Source organism: Furipterus horrens, unplaced genomic scaffold (genome assembly GCF_987537825.1).
Source record: "Furipterus horrens unplaced genomic scaffold, mFurHor1.1.pri manual_scaffold_6, whole genome shotgun sequence".
NCBI lineage: Eukaryota > Metazoa > Chordata > Mammalia > Chiroptera > Furipteridae > Furipterus > Furipterus horrens.
In genome coordinates, this window is record NW_028327176.1 from 189254107 (window position 1) to 189275156 (window position 21050).

The 21050-nt window shown below is 47.9% G+C and overlaps 1 protein-coding gene across 1 annotated transcript in view; it reads left to right on the plus strand.

The window, feature by feature from the left end:
• Positions 1 to 5379: 5379 nt before the first annotated feature.
• The window catches only part of MAP3K4 (mitogen-activated protein kinase kinase kinase 4), a 72397-nt gene continuing 56726 nt past the window's right edge, over positions 5380 to 21050 (plus strand). The window contains exon 1 of the mRNA XM_090280853.1: positions 5380 to 5554. Within this exon, the coding sequence (XP_090136979.1) occupies positions 5380 to 5554 (175 nt within the window). The remainder of the gene's footprint in view (positions 5555 to 21050) is intronic.

The following is a 21050-nucleotide window of genomic DNA, read 5'->3' on the forward strand; positions in this document are numbered from 1 at the left end:
CAAGGCACACGCTTACTGGCTTGCAGGGACCTGAAAAGAATTTGGGAGCCGCAGGGCCCAGGCCACAGTTCTCTAAACCTGCACCTGGACATCTGAAAGAGACACAGAAGGACGAGATTCAGGCGCGTTCTGTGCACATTTTGGTGGGGAACGATGGAAGTTTTGGGCTAGCAAGAAGAGTGAGCTCTCTCAGGGATTTGCTTTCTTAAAGCTGGCTGTTGATCTCATTGGCAGCATCCCGGAGAGGGGACTGAGAACCAGCAGGGACGAGGGCAGGGGCCTCTGCCTGCGTTTGGAGAAGGAAATGCAGAGCGCGCGTCCCCTGTGGCCTTCGGCCGGCCTGCCTCGCGCTCCGTATGTTGGAGGCCACTGACTTTCCCTTTATTAGTTTCATGCACATTATTCTAACCATTAAAAAGAGACAGTAACTTCTGATCCTTTGCTTAATGATTCGGAGCCCTCAGGGGCTCATTTTAGACCCTGTGTTTGTACAGAGGAGAATATCTCTGAGCAAGTGGGTTATTTGTATCCTGGTGGAGAATTAGCAGAAGGAAGCAAATGGCCTCTCAGAAAATAGTAGTGGAAATTTCCTGTCACTTCCCACTACTCAAGGATGGAATTTAATGTTATGAGGACTATTTAAAAAATGGAGGGGGGATGGGGGCAACTGAAGGAGATTAGGCGAAGAACATATATGCATTGCCCTTGGATACAGACAACAATGTGGAGAAGTGGGGGCAGGGCTGGGTGGAGGTGGGGGGGAAGGGGGACATCTGTAATAGTGTCACCAATTTTTAAAAGTGTGGTGACTATTTTTTGTATGTATCCATTTTGGTGTGTTTCACTAGTAGGTAGAAACAGCTATCATTGTCTCTTGTTGTGGAAGAAGAAACCAATGTGTGTAACCTCAGCTCAGGTTCTCCTTACTAGGACGGAGGCTTCATTGCTCTCTCGCTGAGTTGACCTTTGTGGGCCTTGGATGGAAAATGAGTCGGTCGCCCCGGGGCCAGGAGCAGACTGGATTCTGCATTCCTGTCTTTCTGCCTCTGCTGAGCTGGGCCCGGCTGCCGGGAGCCCTGGGAGAGGAGAAGGCTGGGCTGGTGAAGTCTCTGAGCTTCTGCACAGGGTGCTCACAATACTTTAAAAACTTACAGCCTTTGTTTTGTTTTAAAATAACAAAGATAGGACCGTATTTACAGCCTAGTTTAGCACATTCTTTTTGAATCACCTTGCAAAAAAATTCATAAGATTGACTTTCTGCTAATACACTAGCCTTGATATGATATTGTAAGAAACAAGGACATAGTGAATCCCAAACCAGTAGAAAGTCATTAGTAACAAAGGGCAAATGTAATTAAAGGGTCTTAAGGGCAAATGTAATTAGAGGATCTCTGAGAAGGGAGCTGATAGTATTAGCATATCTACAAATCACAATAGGGGCATTTAGATAACTGTGTTAGATTGTAACTCCGGAGTAGCCGGAGTAGCCAGTAATGGAGAAACGGGAGGAAGGAGAGGGGAGGGGGAGCTAATTGCGTTGGGGAGGGGGAGCTAATTGCGTTAGGGAGGGGGAGCTGATCGCTCTCACTTTAGGGGGAGGAAGCTAATCACTTTCACTTTAGGGTGGCAATTTTAGGGTGGAGAAGATAATCACTATAGGGTGGCAATTTCAGGGTGGGGAAGCTAAGACTATAAAACCAGTTTCCTTTGTCTACTGGGCGCGCACATGCTCCTGGCTGTGAGGGTGCGCCCGGCTCTGCAGACTCGTGAATAAAGGCCTCACTTTAGTGCTCAAATCCTGTGTCCCTGTTTTTATCGTGAGCATTTCTCACAATATGAAGGTGCTAGAAGGATGCCCTGATATCTGACATACCATGATGTATGTAATTTATAGTTTTTATTAAGATAAATTCAGCTGATCCAATTTCAGGGGCTACCACAAGGCCCGCCTCTCGCTCTTGCCGGGGAGCGCACCCCACCAGCGGGAGACGGCCTCCCCGGCAGCAGCGGGCTTGCCTCCACCTGGAGAGGCTGCTGGATTGGAACAGAGGCTCCTCCTGCGCAGCCCGACCGGCAGGACCAGGTGGGGAGCTTTAGAAAAACTCCAAGTCTGGGAAGGACTTGATTCTGACAGCAGTGAGATCTCAGTAAAATGAATTAGGTACGAGGGTGACAAGTGTCGGTGGGCATTCAGGCAGATTACTGTGACCGCCGCGTGTGAGCAGACGGGGCTGGGAGTGAGCCCGCAGACAGAGAGGCAGGGAGGCCAGGGGACTGTCGCAACAGTCCAGGTGAGGTGTGTCAGCGGCCTGAACTAGTGAGGACGGAGGGAAGTGACTGGATCCCCGCGAGGAGGTGGAATTCCAGAGGATGATGGACCCATTAGTCAGGGACGGTGGTTTTGATAAGTCTGGGTCAAGGGGCCACCATTCACCAAGGCAGAGAACGCAGGCAGGCAGCCGGCGTGAGATCAGGGCGCGGAAGGAGAAAGTACGTTCCGGTCTTGCCGTCTGAAACACGGAATTGCTGAAACGCAGTGGCACGGAATAGCACACAAGTAACAGCAGAAGGTTGGTGCCCCAGCCAACAGTACCCACTAGAACGGAGAACAAGCTCCCTGGGTCTGAAGTGGACCTTGAGTATTATTTCACCGAGGTTCCCACACATGATGCCTTACGCGATGAGTTAAACGCAAATTTGTTTGCTTCCTGCTTCCTGCCAAAATAGAGGGTACATACCCCCAAGTGGAAATTAAAACTACAACAAAGCACTCCTCTCCCAGAGGCTGGGCTACCTCTCGAATATCACAGATTTACAAGCTTGCAGAGCTGAGGCCAGGCCCCAGGCTTACAGTGGCCTCCGGAGTTATTTGTGAACCGTGACTTATCCACAACGTGAAAATACTTAAACATCTGTTCGTGAGGACAAAGTTAAATAATCTGGTCACGCAACTTTCTGTAAAGAAAACGTGAAGTGCCTCAAGTCTTCGCTTACTACAATTTTCCTTTGAGTGATTTGTGTGACCAAATCATTTAACTTGATTCTCACCAATTATGTAAAATAGCAGCCTCTCCAATTCCTTTCCAGTCTCATATGCCATAGATTTCCTTGCTTTCTCTCTCTCTCTCTTACTAAACTAAAATTTTAGCTCTACTAGCGAAAGACTTAGTCTGTTTTGCTCACTGTATCCCTACCACCTAGTACAGTTTCTGGCACATACACAAATTTAGTATTTCTGGAATGAATTCTGTTGAATACATCAAATAAATGTCAATTCTGAAATTCAGTGCTATCACGCCAAATTCAAAATATGGACTATCATGACCAAGAAAAGAGATGGAAGAAGTTCTTAAACTACAGAGAAATTTCTGTAATGTATCTGGAGTGCAGCAGCATAGCTAATTTTACAACTGGCCTTTAAGTAAAATCATATTTAAGGTTTTCCATCTTGGCCAGTTGTCTTACCAATATTCGTTCAAAACGTGTACTTTACATAATTCAAGCTCAACCCAATGAGGTTTTGAAAACCAGCATATTTTAATGAATCGAAATGTACTTAATTTTATATGATGCTCATTTTGAATGAACCCTGGACTTTACCCCATGGAAAATTTTATAAATATTTCCAACATGACATTGTGAGGCTCAAGTGCTAGGAGAACGGGATGCAGTGGGAATCGCAACCGTATTTGCAGTGTCTGAAACCATCCGCGCGTGTGCACGCGGACATACGCTTTATGAGATCACCCTTACAACGGTTTCTCCCCGCCGGGGCAGGAGCACTTCCAGCACAAGCTCCTGGGGGATCGACGCCCCCACCTGTGACCCTGACGTCACATCAGTACTCTTTTCTGTCCTGTTGATAAGAGGGTAACTTTCATGTCCGGAGTTTGCAGGATCTTTGTTTCAACGGTGCCAAACATCGGAGTTTTCTGTGTACGTTTAAGATTGCGCTTCCAGCAGAGTGAACCCCCAGCCCCAGGGCTCGCAGGCCCCCCAAAGCCTCCTGACCCGCGTGGGACCCGTGAGCGCCCACGTTCCATCGAACCCTATTTCTGAGGATGGCATCACCCTTGGCGGCGATCCACTTGCTAAAGTTCACAAGCACTTAAAAGTCACCGGTCGCCGCCCCCCGAGGCCGTGCGGGCGCTCCTGGGGTCCTCTGCGCACGCCGCAGGCCGCCGCCGGGGACCGGAGCACAGCCGAGCGTGCTGTCCCCAGCGCGAGAGCACAGCGCGCGGGGAACCCTGCCGCGCCCCCGCCGCAGGCCACCCGAGGCCGCGCCCCCGGCTCCGCCCCCGCCGCCCGGGGAGGCTTGTCCCTCGCCGCCCTCCGTAGCCCGGCGCGGGCCGGTCGCCGTTCCCAAGATGGCCGCGGCGCTAGGGGCGCCTGCGGCGGGCTAGGGGCGGAGGCGGAGCGCGTCACTCCCGCACTCAGGGCCCCTGCCCCCGCGCCAGGCTGCAGCTCCCTGCGCGCCACGGCCATGCGGGGCTCCGCGCACGGATGAGAGAAGCCGCCGCCGCGCTCGTGCCCCCTCCCGCCTTCGCCGTCACCCCCGCTGCCACCGCCATGGAGGAGCCGCCGCCGCCGCCGCCGCCGCCGCCGCCGGAACCCGAGCCCGAGCTGGAGCCCGAGCGCTGCGGCGTGGCGAGGTGAGTGCGATCGCCGCCGGCCCCGGCGCGGAGCGGCGCTCCCCCCGGCCTGAGCTCGGTCAGAGGCCGAGGGGGCGTGGGGGCCTGTGCTTCCCGCCAGGTGGCGGGGGCAGCATCCAGGCTCCGGGGCCGAGGGGCGGGGTGCCGCGCTGGGACGCGGGCTGCAGCGGCCGGGCTGCCCGGGGACTCCCGCCCGAGCTCCTCGCCCGGGGGCCTTCCCTGCAGCGCTGCTGCCCGCACGGAGCGGAGCGAGGCGGGGCCCGGCGGTCCCGCGGGTACGGGGACACGCTCCGACCGGCCGCGGGCTCCTGAGCCGGGGCCGCGCCGACATCGCCCGCGTCCGCGCTGCGCCCAAGCGCTCCCTCTCCTCCGCCCCTTTCCGAGTGTAGAGGTGGCCGCGGGCGGAGCAGAGGCGCGCTGCCCGCGTCTCCCCGGGGGTCCCCAGCCCACGCCCGTCGACTCTGCGCACGGGTGTGGGGGGTCTCTGTCCGAGGGCGCCTGACCGGTCTTCCGTGGGAGCCTGGCGCGGAGCGTGGCTCACACGTGCACAGGAGGAAGGAGTGATCTGTCTGAAACTTGGCTCCCGCGGGAGGCTCTGAGATGGAACTTGGGTACCCGAAGTCTGCGTTGCATTCTGTTCCTTAGACGCGCTGTTCGTGAACTTTACGTCCTCTCTCTCTCTCTCTTTTTTGGATCGGGAGCTCAAACTCACCGTCACTAAGGAAGAATGTTCTTCCCCGTGGCAGTGTGCGCGCGCTCGGACGCCTGCTTGCCCGCGCTGCGCGTCCCGGAGGGAGCTTGCGGGCGCTGCCCCCGGGCTGTGTCTGCAGGCGCCGCCGCCCTCCGGCGCCCGCCGCTCCTGGCCCTGCAGCCCGGGGGTCCGGGGCTCCGGGGCTCCGGCGGTTAGCTGTGCGCGCCAGACAGATCCTGCAGTTGGGGCTCCAGCTGAAGACAGGACTCGCTTTCCTGCCGGCGTGACCCAGTCTTTTTCTTAGGCTGCGAAGGAAGCCGGTTTTCATTCTAATTCTAGGACACTTCTGAGACCCTTGGGCGACCTGTTAAGGACACAGCTTCTCTACATAGGGGCACATGGTGTCAGGAGAATTCGTGGGGTTCCTTTCGAACACATCTGACATTTGTAGGAGTTTGGCCAGAAAGTTTATGCCATAAATTTGTGAGTGAATTCCGTCTTGGACCGTTTCGACTAAGTTAAGTTTTTCTTTAAGAATAATAATGAATACTTACTGAAGACGTGAGCCGTGCCACTTTCTTTGCCTAGCCCGTTTAATCCTATAACAACCCTGCGGGGTAGGTCCTATAATTATTTCTCTTTCACAGACGAGGAAGCCGCTGCACAGAGGCTAAGTGTCTGGTCCAAGGGTTCACAGCCAGCAGTGAACCCAGCCCTGGCGGCACCTTCCGTGCCCCTAACCGCCAGGAAGTGTGAATTCGTTGTCCCAGGGGGCAGACCCGAAGTTATAATTCTGTGTAACTGGGAGGTGAACGTTTCTCGGTAAAAATGAAACGGGCGGAGGGAGGTGGGACTGGGCCAGAAAAATGACTGTTTCTCCCATGATAAAAAGAAACCTTCATTTTTTCAGCCAGGTGTCTGTGTCCGTTATAATAGAAGCAGGCCAGGGCAACGGGCTTCACCCCACTTTACGTGCACAGCGGTGCGCGGAACAAGGAGATCTTAGGAATACTTTTCTTAGCAACAGTGCAGTTAATTATACAATAGCTGATCTGTGAAACAGACGCCTTGACGGAGCTGCCGCTCTCTTTTGTACGCCCCCACTGTGAACGTGGCCACCCCTTCATGCGGGGCCGGCCTGGGGCAGGCTTTCCGGGCCGTCAGTAAAGGCTGCCTCGAGGGCTGTGCATCTGTTTCCTTGAATGGCTTCTATTTGTGCTTTTGTCCATTTTTTAAAAAGCACAGGTTGCGCGTTCAGAATGTGCTGGATGCCACGGTTTAACACACTGGAGACGAAAAATGTGGTGTTTGTGCTACCAGGTCAGCCGGCTTGAGGGGAGGCCAGACTTTGAAAGCCCCGCCTGCCGTCTTTGTGCGGGTGCCGGGTGCCAGCGTGCCTTCGATCAGCAGGGCTGCGGCACTGCAGTTTGTGTAGGGGGCAGGCCTGCACTTGCTGGCCCGTGTGCCGCCGTGGCCGGTGCCAGCCCAGAACATCTGCTCCGTGCGTGCTGACATGCGTGTTATGCAATGACCGAGGAACACAAAGCAGGTTGAGAGGCGACCGTGCTCCTGTTCTAGATTTTCTGATTGTTGTCAGCCACGGATACTTGTCATTTTTGAGAAAGATTCACGATAGGGATAGCAGCAGTTCTGGTGGTGATTAAAGGGAGAAATAAACATTCCTTGTCATTTCTTTTTCGAACTCTGGATCAGTCGTAGGAGATCCTGAGATCGCAAGGAAGGCTATTAAAACTACTTTGGAACAATGTGTTTTTCTGATTTCTTGAATCTGCTCATAACTTGGAAATGAAGGCTGATGGAAGACTGCTCCTATCACCTATAGCCTTTTATTTAAAATATTTGTTAAAAATAGCCTCATTGTTCTCATTTATTGACCTTGTCAAGTACACGTTCCATGAACTTAAAATAACTTTTTTTAAACCAATGACGTTATTATTTTGTATCATACAGTTCTTGGGAGTTCACTTGAACATCCTGGTCTTCACTGCTGTAAAAGTACTTGACTGTCCTATCACTCCTAGTCGATGTGATTTCTCTTTCAACCTGAATGTCCCTTTTGAGCTTGCCTGTCAGTCCTGACATCGGATGTCACCTGCTGTCCCTGGTGAAACCTGCCGGGTGCCACAGCTGTGGACTCTGGGCCTCACCTTGCGTGCGCGTGGGGCTGCTGGAGGCTGGATGCCCTGCGGGGGCTGGAAGCAGAGACGCAGCAACGGGAAGCAGCGGCCGGACAGAGGCTCCCTCGTGTCAAGTGGGGCCGACTTGTCCCTCAGGAAGGACTCTGTGGTTCCCTCTCGTGGCCAGGTTGTTAGAAGTTGCTTCTACTTCCTTCACCTGTGCTCCCTGCGTGTCCTGTAAGCCTTGCTCCGAGCGCTCCTGAGCGTGGGGCTCTGCGGTCCGGACTGGCAGGAGATTTGGGGGTGGCCTAGCGACTGATGTTAGCGCACCCCGCTTCTAGGAGGAGCGGCCTGTGGCAATCTTATTTTTTTTTTTTTTTGTTTTTTCCTTTGTCACTAACTTCCCTCAGTTGGTTAGGTTATTGTGTTCTTGTTCTTAATCTTTAGTCTTTAATTAGTTCATGCCATACCTTGCTCTTCCCGCTTTACTTTGAGGTATATTGTATCCTTGCCCCTTAAAGACGCCTACAAAATCCCGAGTGGCAGATTTTTACCAATGGTAAACCTCAGGGGATCCCCTGAGTGCCCCCACCCGCTGACCCCCTCCCCCCAAGAATCTGGCGTGGACGTTGGTGGCTGGGGCTTCCATGAAATGCTTCTTGACTCTTGTGAATATTGTGTTCAGAGAAGATCGCGACGATATGTGGTTTTTCTGGATTTGAGTCATTAAATTAACATTTAGAACCACATTAGAATCCTGTACAGCTATTAAAATTCTGTTTTGCATTCCTTTGAGTTGTTACTGAAATTGAAATTGATGAGACTTCCTATGTTATACAAAGAGAGATTGTTGGCAGATTTTCAGTGAACTTAAATTTCCCTTTTGTACATTTATTTTCAGCATCTATGAACTGTCTGAGCTGCCTCTATCCAGCTGGTTTTCTTTAGTTATTTAGTTTGTCCTGGGTGATGCAGTTTGCAGTTTGGGAACAACAGCACCGGGAAGAAAGGGCTTGCTTTCTGGTGGTCTTTGATAGATTTTGAATCAGAACTGAATTCGCAATTTGTACGTTATGTTCAGATGCTTCCCCCCTTTTCAGAGGCGTATCTGAAACCGCTGTATTTTCAAAGGAACGTTATTCCTCTGGAAAGTAGGTGTGGCGGGCACATTCTTCCTTCCCACAGACCTCGCGCTCAGGGAACGCAGCACAGCTTGTCTCTAAGTGTTTATTCACGGCCAGCACAAGGCAACATGGAAATCTGTTTGACCTGAAAGGACATTCATTTGTCGTATTTTGCAGACCTCAGTAGAAGTGTGAGTCTCGTGGATCACGCGGGAACCAAATGTTTATCATGTAGAAGGGAAAGCTATTAAGAATATATTAGGCAAGCTGTCCAGAGCGTTCCGTAAGTGGATTTCATTTCAGCATAATTTCAGGGGAAATAAACCTGCTGTGGAGAAATGCGGATACTGAGCTTTAAAGCTGATCCGATTTGATGTTTTGGGTGGAGCTTTTTTTTTCCCCACGTGAGCAGGCTATTTGAGGATAGTGCTGAATGGCAGAATGTTCTGAAGAGGGCTTATTGGAGGACCTCTGGGTCAGAAAGGTAACATTGTGGAAACTGTCAGCCTTTTTAACCTGTCAGTGGAAATGTTTTGGAAGAAAATTTAATGCATGCATTATTTTTATTGTACCATTAACAATCCTAAAGTTTTGTTTTGTTTTGTCTTTTTAATGTAGGAACATAAAAATGTAGGTGTACCTTGGTTTTCTCACAAAATATCGAGAGCTGACTTTCTGAATATCTAACTGTTTGGCTCTGGTTCAGATAAGGAACGAAGCGTGTACTCATGCAAGTCTTCAGCTTGGTAGGACTCTTAACTTTTGTTTAGTCCGACCTTCGCAGTCGCTCATACAGAGACTTCCAAGAGTTCCGAGCTCGGAACGCGGAGCTCCTCTGGCCCGTCCTGTTTAGTTTAGGGACGGGGAAGCTGGCCTGGAGAGGCTGCACTTCCCCCGGGCCACCGCCCAGGGTCCAGGTCCTGGCTTGCCTTTCCCTCTGTCACACGGGGCGCCCCTGGTTAGGGCCCGAGGGTGACGGTGCTCCTCTGCCACCTGACCCCTTGGCCCAGTGACCGTGCAGGCCCCCGTGACCAGCTGTGGAATGCTGTGTCTTCCGGATTAGTTAGACTTTGCAGGATAGAGCAGTGCTGAAAGGATCAGTTTCAGGGAAAGCACAAGAAACTGCCCCGAAATGTTCTAAGCTCATTGTCCACAATATTTTTCTCCCTCTTTACCTTTTTACTTTACTTTTTAAAAAGATTTTATTTACTTATTTTTAGAGAGAGGGGCCTGGAGGAAAAAAGAGAGGGAGAGAAACATCAATGTCTGAGGAAAATACGAATCAGTCAGTTGCCTCTCGCACACCCCCAACTGGGGACCTGGCCTGCAACCCAGGAATGTGCCCTGACCAGGAATCGAACCCGTGACCTTTCTGTTCACAGGCCGACACTCCGTCCACTGAGCCACACCAGTCAGGGCACCATAATACCTTCTTAGATTCCTTGTCGCTCTTCTCCGTGCTCAGTCTTTAGTCGATGCAGGCAGTAAGACTGTAATTTCTATTCTGTGGTAGTGATATTGCAGCTGGCTGGTTTGTGCCCTGCAGTAAGAAATATATTTTACAGTAGTATGTATGTGCTGCATAACTGAAATAAAAATTTCTGAAACAGTGTTTGAGCTTATAATGTATGAGGCACTGATAATTCTTATTCTGTTCTATTAAAGAAAAAAATTGTTCGTTGTGATCTGTGAAATTGATTTAATTGCCCACAAATGGGTTGTTACTCTCACTTCAAGAAACATGGCTCTACCCAAATAGAAAGGATGCTGTTGTGCTTCGCCCTCTGTCCCCTGAGATGTCGTCAGGAGAGCAGCCGTAGAGCTTGGCCACGAAATGGTCCAAAGGCAGAAGCTAGCCAAGGGGAGCATCCGAATCCTTCACCCTGGAAAACAGTGCTATTTTCCGAAGACAAGAGCAAGTCTCGAGGCGGTTCTCTCTGTTGCTTGTCTGTAAAACAGAACAATTGTAAAGATGAGTTGAACCTGTAGGATTAATTTTAGAGTAAAATTGAGGTTGGGATGTATGAGTGAGTACCTTAGGTAGCTTATTCATTTTTCTCTAGAACACTAATGTGTCTTTAAGGCTTTTGTTTTTTCCCCAGTAGAGCAGTCCTCAAAAAAAAAAGGGACTCATTTCCCTGTCGCCTGTGCACGTGTGTGTGATTAACAGCGGCTTTGAGTCGTGGTGGGATTTGTATTGTCTGCTGTGCACCGTTCTGTGTTTCTCACTTACCTGAAGAAGTAGGACATCAGAAGGAAGTTAGGGAGAAATACTTCTGGAACCATCAGAAACATTTTCCATGAATCTTCAACCCCAGAACTGAGTTTTTACTTTGTGAAAGAAGCTCTTAGAGTTCTTCTTGGCTCTTTGAGTACTAGGTGTTATTTAACAGAAAACCGAGGAATATGTGTGTGTGTTGAGGACTGATTACTATAAAGCGATCGTCATTAGCCCGACCGTGAGTGAAATTTAAAAACTCAGCCTTAATTATACTGTCCAGGAGTTAGATGTGGCTCACAGCTTCATCCCATTTACCCATCAAACCTCCTGTATTATTTATTCATTTTCTTCGCAGACTCACTCTTTTTTTACGTCCTCACTCAAGGACATGCACACTGATTTTTAGAGAGAGGGGCGAGGGAGAGAAACATCCATCAGCTGCCTCCTGCATGCACCCCGACCAGGGACTGAACCTGCAACCCAGGCATGTGCCCTGATCAGGAATCGAACCCGCGACCCTCTGGTTCACAGGACAACATTCCAACCAACTGAGCCACGCCGGTCAGGGCTGCAAACTCACTCTTATGTTAAGAGTGTACCATGTGCCAGGCAGTGCTCGGCCAAGACCACACAGCTTCAGTGGTGGGTAGTGACCAGGCAGACCCTCTAGGAGCCCTGGTTGGGTGTAGGGAGCTGTCTGAGTGGGTCTCCTTACTCTCAGATGTAGCTTGAATTAGCGGGGTTGTGTGTTTCAGTTACAGAGTCACATTATGAAGAGACCACACTGCAGCCCTACACAAATTTGCCACCTGAGTGGTCACATTGGAGGCTCCTTTGAGCCTGAGACCTGCTGACCCCTCGCCAGGTAGGACTGCGAGTCTCCATCCACACTTAACGTCTTCCCAGTGCGGAGTGCGCTGGCTTCCTGACACCTGCTTGCCTTCCGAACTGTTTCCACACTCCCCCAGGCAGGTTGTAATTTTTATTACATGTAAGCATAATGTAACACATGCCCTGCCTTCAAACAATTTATCATCTAGTTGAGGAGGAGAGAGAGAAGGTACTGGAAGCTTCCTACTTCAGGATCTGGTGCAGAAATGCGAGTAAATTTACATCTGCCCTCTCTCTGCCTCTGGGCCTTCACTCAGATGGTATAGCCTGCTTGATACAGTGGTTACAACGAACTTGTGAAATAGATGTGTGTTTTTCAGAAGAAAAAAGGGAGTCATTAAGAGCTGCATTAGTTCAGAATACCTGGAGCCAGGAGGACTCTTTTGTTTTTGTTATACTTCAGAGTCTGCAGCTCTCTCTTCTGAATGGTGTCTCCTTAGGTGTAAATGGGAAAGGGATTGTTAAAGGATTTAAATACTGCTTTAGGCTGAGGTGGGCAAGATCTATTATCTGAACCAATGGTGAGCATTTGCCATGTTAGTAAAAATATTAAACATCATTTTTTAACTATATTTTATTGATTATGCTGTTAGAGTTGTCCCATTTTTTCCCCTTAGCTCCCCTCCGCCTGATATCCCCTTCCCTCCAGCAATCCCACCCCCCTTAGTTCATGTCCCTGGGCCGTGCATGTAAGTTCTTTGGCTCCTCCCTTTCCTATGTTATTCTTAACTTCCCCCTGTCTGTTTTGTACCAACCAATTATGCTTCTTGATCCCTGCACCATTTCCCCATTTCTCCCCCTTCCCCCTCCCAGCTGATAACCCTCCAAATGATCCCCATACCTATGATTCTGTTCCTGTTCTGGTTTGCTTAGTTGGATTTTGTTTTTGTTTTTTACATTCAATTATTGATAGTTGTGAGTTTGTTGTCATTTTAATGTTCATAATTTTGATCTTTTTCTTAAGTAAGTCCCTTTAACATTTCATATAATAATGGCTTGGTGGTGATGAGCTCCTTTAGCTTTCCCTTGTCTGGGAAGCACTTGATCTGCCCTTCCATTCCAAATGAGAGCTTTGCTTGGTTGTAGGCCCTTGCTTTTCATCACCTTGAATACTTCTTGCCAGCCCCGTCTTGCCTGCAGAGCGTCCTTTGAGAAATCAGCTGCGAGTCCTATAGCTCCGGTTCCATTCTCTGGGAATGACTGAACTGATGAAGGACGAGGAAGTGCCCTTTCTTTCCGGCTTCATATACAGGGTTTCTACCTCTCTGTGCAGTGCTGGGCGCCACATCTTACGTACCTGATAAGAGTTTTCCTCCTGGGACTGGTTTTTGGATTTAATGTAGAACCTGTTTCAAGGCCCCTGTTTCCCTTTGTTTTACTCGAAGCAGGATTGTCTTCCTTTTCCATCCCTTTTGTTTGCTCGTGCTTTTCCCAATTCATTTTTTTAAGAATTTGAATAATAGGTGATTAAAATGAGTTACGTTGGCTCTTCGTAAATCTGTACCATACAGTTCCCCAGATTTATTGCTAGTCACAGTTTCTTTAAGAAATGAACAGGTGAAATAGCCGTTCTCTGTATTATGGTGCTAAGAGCTTGCTCTAACCTTAAGGAATATATATGAAGTCTCTTTAGAAGGTATCCAGCCATGTAATATGAAAAAGAGACATTTATTGAAGAAGAGTCAAGATACAAGAACATCATACACAGGACAGTGACTCCTCGGCCCCTGCAAAGCAGGCGCCGTGGGACGTCACACAGTCCTCCCAGTCTCCATCAGCTGCCCCGTTGTGTTTTCCTGAATCTCACCAGTGGTCTGAAATCTCTTCCCTCTCAAAGGTGATTTAGTTTTGGGAAAAGCTAAAAGTCACGGGACGCCAGAATGCGCTGTAGTGGGGCTGAGTCCCTGGGTGATTTGATGTTTTGCCAAAAACCTGCATGAGACGTGATGCATGAGCGGGTCCGTTGTCGTGATGAAGCTGCCCGTCACCAGTTGCCCGTAGCTGTGGCCTTCTGAAGCATCTGAATAGTTTCCACAGAGGATTGCTCAAGCTTAATGCAAACTCTGATGCAGATTCGTTGCTCTAGTTGCTCAGTCATTTTGAACGCAACGGCCACACAGTACACACACTCACTCAACAGTGTCTCCCGCCCCCACTGACTAGTACAGTGAAGTCGTCATTGTTCACACATGCGCACTGGCTGCCAGGTTACATCGATGTTACACAAACCTCTTGTGTTAACAATGGATGGACTTCTTCTGAACAGACTTCGTATAGTTGCATTCTGGACTAACAAAACCATTGTGTTTCTAGGATATCAGAAAGTAGGGACATTGACTATAGTTATTTATTTTTAAAAAATAGGTTTCTGCACATCAGGAGGTCCTGGTTTATGTTGGGGTGTCCCCTCCAAAAGAAAAAAAGCAATAAAATGGCTTTCCTGGTTTGTTGTTGACACGCTGTATATTCATATACCAAAAGTTCCCCGTGGTAAGTGTCCGGGTCCGTTGTCTCAGTATATTTATATTCACAGGTACACGCAGCTGTCAGCACAGTCAGTTTTAGAGCATCTTAGTCACCTCCGAACAGAAACCCTGCACCCCCCCACAGCCCCGCTTCATTCAGTCCTAAGCAACCACGGATCTGCTTTCTGTTTATTTGTCTATTCTGAACATTAAATGTAAATGGAATCATATAATATGTCGTCTTAAGTGACTGACTTCTTTCAATTAGCGTGACGTTTTCAAGTTCCATCCCCATGGCACCCGGTATTACCCCTTCACTCCTCCGTGTGGGTGAAGAACAGGGCGGTTAGTGGGGCGAACTGCGTTTCCTTTATCCTCACTTGATACGTCGGGGGGTTTCCCCCTGGTGGCTGCTCTGGGTACTGCTGCTGTAACCCCCGGAGTCCAAGTGTGTGACGCTGTTTTCTTCTACACGGGCCTAGGAGTATAATTGCGTTCTTGTAGGTGTTTTTCAACGTGGCCGCACCGTTTGACATTCCCACCAGTGGTGTGTGTGAGTCCTGGCTTCTCCACGGTCTCGCCCATGCTTGTTATTGCCTGACGTTTGGATGATAACCATCCTCATGGCTGTCAGGTGCCGTCTCCTGGATTCGATCTGCAGTTTCCTAAGGACAGTGAGCATCTTCTCAGGGGCTCGTTGGCCGCTGGTGTGTCCTCTTTGGCGAAGTATCTACTCAGATCCTTTCTCCGTGTATAATTGGGCTGTTTTTCTTTTTACTATTAAATTGTGAGAGTTCTTTGGATATTCTTGATAAAAGTCCCCTATTTCATGTACTCGTATGATTTGCAAATATTTTCTCCCATTCTAAGACTCCATTGTGAAATCCAAGGGCCCACAGATTTATCTGTTTCCTCCGAAGGATTTTGTACTTTCAGGTTGTTGATCCATTTTGAGTTAACTCTTGCGTGGTGGAAATTAAGGGTCCAACGTCTTTCCTTTGCACGAGGCTGCGTGGTTGGAAAGACTCTTCTCCCATTGAATGGTCTCGGCGCCCTTACCGGACATCAGTTGACCACAGACAAAGGTTCACGGGCTCCCGGGTCTGGGCTGTTGGTCCGTGTGTCTGTCATAGGCCGTGCGCATACTGTCCTGATGGCCGTTGCTCTGTATTAGTCAGAAGCAGCAGTCAGTTGGGCAGGTGAGTTCTCCAGCTTTTAGCCTCTAACGGGATCGTTTTGGTGGCCTTTGTCTTCTACCCCGTTGTGTGTCTGTGCATAGATTAGTGTTGAGCACGTAGTGGCTTTCAGTGACTATGTCCTGTAGGAATGGTTTAAAGTAACTAATTCAGCTTCAGTTTGGCTGGTAAACTGGTGTCTCTAAAAAAGAAGTTTCCACTTGCATCTAACACTTTAGTATTTTGGGGTTCCTTATTCTATTTCTGTTTTAGAAGTTTCTAGTAATGAGACAGGAGTATATCTATCACAGGAGTCTGGTGCTTTACTGAAGGTCCTGTGGGCACTGAAATGGCAGTCACAGCTGAGGGGAAACAGCAGCAGAAGTACTGGTGATGAACAAACGCAGCAGGAAGCTATAAAGAAGTGTTCAGACTCAAGACAGTTAAAATCATTCTTGCAGATGAGGGATATATTTGTATAATTCGTCGTCGGCAGCCGTCCATCTCGAGAGACGATGGTGTAGCTTGTATAATTACATATAAGTTTTCAGAAATCGAGTGGCTTCTTAATGCAGTGGAATTTTTGTTTGGATGTTCCTAGCCAGACCAGAAAAACTTGGTGGCATTTAGTTCGTGTTAATGATATTTTCCTCCTCAGCGGTTAGAGGACATCTACGCGTAGTTCCTCTGACAAGCACACGAGGAGCTGCCAGAAATGTTATTTGTTTGGTCTTCTGGTACCACCTGTAGTGGAGAAGTATGTCATTTTTGATATATTTGGATATTTAAGTGGCATCAGTGTTATCTGTTAAGTCCTAAGGTTTAGGTCTTTTCAGTTCTTCCTTAAACATTTGATAGACAGATGCTCTTTCCGGTCGTATGTAAATTAGGGACGGGGCCCAGAGAGGTTAGTTCCTACAAAATAAAATACATGGCGTTGGGTTTGACTCTGTAAATATTTTAACCTCTAAAGCGAGATGATGTTTACCTTTTTATATGTATCTTTTGTTTTTAAACAAAATTTTTCTTCTCCTTAATTCTCTAAAGAAATTGCTATATGATTCTATTATAAAATAGATACACTGTGGAATTCGCCTGGAGTTTGTCACTTTGAAAGTCAAGTCTTGCTTTTCTGATATATATTAGAGTAGATAGTGTATCATTTCATTGTAACACTAAAAAATTCACAGAACAATATTTTAGAAAATTACAAATCTGGTTTTTAGTGGTATACAGTAAGCTATTTTTGTTGACATATATTTGGAGCGAACTTAAATGTAGAACAACTTTTTTCAGCCATGGACTGAGACAGCATCCCTGAGGCAAGGTAAACACACAGATGAGCTCTGATTGCCTGCTTCCTGCCTGGAAGCCTGTTCTAGACCGAGGTGCAGGGAGGGGAATTCCAGGCAAAGCAGCGCGGTCTTGCTGAATGGAGGGGGCAGATTGGCGTTTAGGGGGGCAGTTGGGAGTTGAAGGCAGAGTTTTGGAGAGGAAGGGATGCTATAGAAAAAGGGCCAGGTGTCTGCCTAAGGCCTCCGGGAGTCTTTGGAGACAGAATGCACTTGCGTAGGATAGAAAGGTCACAGCGTTCAGCAAAGAGCCGCTGGCGGCCTGTGGAATGAAGGGTCCCAGAGCCTATGGGGGGCTGAGAGGCACTTGAGCTCCCATTGGTTCGAGTGGGAAGTCTTTGTTGTGTTGACCGCTTCGGACATTCAGTATTCAGAAGGTTCACGTGAGTAGCGGGGCTAAACTATTCGCTAGAGCAAAGGCATGTCTGGAATTACCTAACCAAGCTTGGGGACATGTCTTGAGAGCACAAAATGGCGTTGGAAATAACTTAACAGCCTGCAGAAAAACAAAGTCTCGTGCTTTTTAAAGGAAGACAGTGATATACAGATAGTCAACACATGGAACATAATGTCCAACATCTAGTCAAAAATTACTAGACATGCCAAAAAGCAGGAAGAGATGACCCTGTAACCAGGAGAAAAATCAGCCAATAGAAACACCCCAGAAATGTAAAAAATGTTGGAAGTAGAAGGAAGAGTTGTTAAAATAGTTACAACTGTATTCAAGTATTTAAAGGAAAACATGAATATTGGAGAAAAAGGAAAGAGAAAAAAATGGAACTTCTGAAAATGAAAAATACAATATCTGAAATGACGAACTATACTGGGTGGGATTTTCAACAGAATAAACGCTGCAGAAAAAAATGATTGAACTTGTGGGCATAGCAATAGAAACTCTGCAAACCGTGTGCAGAGAGTACTCAGACCAGACAAAATGGGTAGAGATCATTTGGGATGACATCGGACAGTCAGTATATGTGTGTTTGATTGGAGTTCCTGAAAGAGGAAAGAAACTTAAAAAATGTTTTAGGAAATAATTGCTGTAGATATATCAAATTCGATGAACACTATGAACCCGTAGATTCAAAAAGTTCAATGAAGGTAAACAAAGAAATTCATCACTGGAAAATCTCTGCTTAAGTCTCTTATTCTTCTGTTCTACCCCATGGTCAGTCTTAGAGACAAGTTTATTCCCGTAATGTTTCTTGCTTCTGTTCTCACACCTCTGGTACCGTATTGTGCAAACCGGCCTCCTTCCTTCTACTTCACCAAACCATGCTGTTCCATGTTTGCTTAAAATCTTTTTTTTCCCAGAGGGCTTTGCCTTCAATACGTTTAGTTACAGCCTCGATTATGAACCCTTTAAGGATTCTTCTAATTATTCCCAAATGAACCATGTTACTAAATGAACAGTGAGTTTATTTTAATTAACCATTTTGTACAGGGAGCGTGGAGGACAGTACCATTCCAAACATAAATGCTACAGTGTGTCACACAAGATTGAAAACTGCTGTCTCTTTGGTGAACTTCTTGACATTTATGTGACTTAAAAGTTGGTTTTGCGTAAAGCTGGCCCGTGTGGTTGGCAGAGGGTTGTCTCTGTACTTGGCTAGTGTGGTCCTGGAGCCTAAGCACGGACTTTGAATAAGTTATGTATCTGACACGTTTGTCCTTTGCGTGTCTGATATATGTCAGGGGGAGATATTTTGAAAGGAGAACCCTCCTCAGTCTGTGGTAAATATTGTCTAGGTTGGTGCTTCTTGACCTTCTTTGGGTCATTGACTGCATTTGAGAGTCTGATGAAAACTGTGGACTCCTGACTTTGAAAAATGCGTAAGATAAAAGTTTACGTTTTGTTTCAGGACACTCAGAGTCCCCGTGATTGAGATATAAAGTAATAGTTTTCATACTTTTTTTTTTTTTTTTACATTCCCTATATTTTGAACATGTTGCATTTAATTATATGTTGCGAGACATTTCTGAAACTGTACGTGGGGTTTATATTTGGACTACCCAGGACACGAGGCCCCACATTTCCCATAAATTTCACATTGGCCTTATGTGTTCAACTGCAGATACCAATTATGTTCTCCTTAGTAAAGAAAACTGTAAAATTAAAAGGAGGAGCTTTTTATTTTTTCTTCTAAAATTTTTTTAGATTCATTTAAATATTTTCCCAGTTTACATAGTTTTCAATGAGAAGACAGTTATATTTTTCATGAGACAAACTCTGTTTATTTGTGTGTATCTTCAATTACATCTTTGATGTTGGGTAATGTTTTCCTCTTAGATATTAACTTTCCCTTTTTAAGGATTTCATAATCTCAAAGGTATTGATCTTCTCTGTTGGCTCCTAGCAGGTGAGTTTGTCTTGCTCGTGTGAATAGCACAGGCAGAATAGCAGTTTATGTTGACTTGAAGATTAAATAGTTGGGAAACCTCGTGAAAAAGTCAAAGTCATGTTAGAAGCTGGTGTGCGTCTGTACACACGTCTGCTAGTGTCGGGAGACGTGGGAGATGCTTTAAAGAGAAGGCTGACTTTGCCCCCTTCCCTCCCCGACGTACTGCCCTTGCCGGCTGCACCTTTCTGTCAGGATGAAGGGCACCCAGTCAGGGCATTTGGAGCCGTGAGGACACCTTTAGACGTTCCTTCTTGGGAAAAGTCTCTGTGACCAGCCGCCTGCTGCCCATGCCCGAGGCTGGGTCCTGTCTGCTGGGGTGCTTTGTAGTCTTCCTTCATAGCGTAGTTCAGAGCTGTCCCTGAAAGAAGGGTGTGTGTGTGTGTGTGTGTGTGTGTGTGTGTGACGTGTGTGCACATATGCTACATACCTAGTGCTTTCAGTAGGCTGAAGTCCCCTGAGCTCCAGGACAGCGCCTGCCCAGCAGTGCCTCTGCTGGGGGGACGGAACCCTGGCCACCCTGAGGACCCTCGTGCATCGATGGTCCACGGAAGGCAAGTGTCGGTCTCGTACTTGGCAGGGAAGGGAAGTAGCCTCCCGAGGAGAGAGCATTTGAATTTGACCTTTTATTTGCTACTCAAAAGTAAGTAAGCCGCACAGAACCCTCACTTTCTTTCTCACCTGCATGGTGACCAGGCTAGGTCTCCTGAGGCCGGCGTCAGTTAGACGCAGCGGCTTAGCCAGGCCAGCACCTTCACGTGTAGGCGAGGAAGCCTGGATTCAGAGTGGGTTACGAGAGGTCCTCCAAGGAGGGGGACCCCACAGATGACTGGAGAGCTAGGTCTCTGAACTGTCCCCCAAGCTTCTTCCTGTTGGTAGGGACCTCATTTCACGGGTGTCACTAACAGTCCCGACTCCGCAGCTGGGAGTCATCTCCGCCCGCCACTGGGGGCGGGGCCTAGGCCGTGGGGCCGACCAGGACTCCAGCGAGGCCAACACTCCCCAGCGGAGCAGACAAGTCACCTCTTTGTATCCTGTAACATAGGGATTGTGGTCGGATCCGTGGGGGTGGTTGGGGAAATTAAGTGGGCTCACACTTGTGAGGTGCCTGATTTGTATCTACTGTGTAATAATAGGTGTTTGATGGTGAGTACCCCTCATAATCAGTAAAATTGGCCTCTGGGCAGAGAATCCTTCTCTAAAATTGTGCCGTAAGGCTCTGCCAAGGAGGAAATGAGACCATGTATGGTGTTTAGCATAGTGCCCGGCAACAGTCGGTCCTATTACTGTGTCACAAATTATACAGATGATTAAAAACATAAATAGAAACCTGGTGTGTATCCCAGTTTTGAAAGCCGCTATTTTAAATGGCATTTCCTTACCTACCATTTAAAAAAACTTTTAAAAAAGATTTTACTTATTCATTTTTAGAGAGAGGAAGGGAAGGAGAAAGAAGGAGAGAAACATCGACGTGCGAGAGATGCATACGTGGCTGCCTCTCACCTGCCCCCACCTGGGGGCCTGGCCCACAACCCAGGCCTGTGCCCTGACTGGGAATCGAACCGGCGACCTTTCTGTTCAGAGGCTGGCACTCAATCTACTGAGCTTCCCTAGCCAGGGCTGAACAACTTGTAAAACCACAATCATCAATTATATTCATAAAGAATTGTTTCATTTTCTAACTCATATTACATTTTTCCATTTAGTCTTGGCTCTTAGTCTTATACCTGTAGCGTAACACCAAACTTATTCAACATGGAACTATTCCCTATAATGTCATTAAATTAATTCTTAAGATAAACTTTTAACTTTAGTTCAGATTTAGAGGCAGTTGCAGAGCTGGTGCAGACGTGCCCTGCGCCCCGTGTCCCCTGTTGTTAAACATCACCGTGCACACTTGTCACCCTGGTGTAGCAGGACGGGTACGTCACTGTTTCCTACG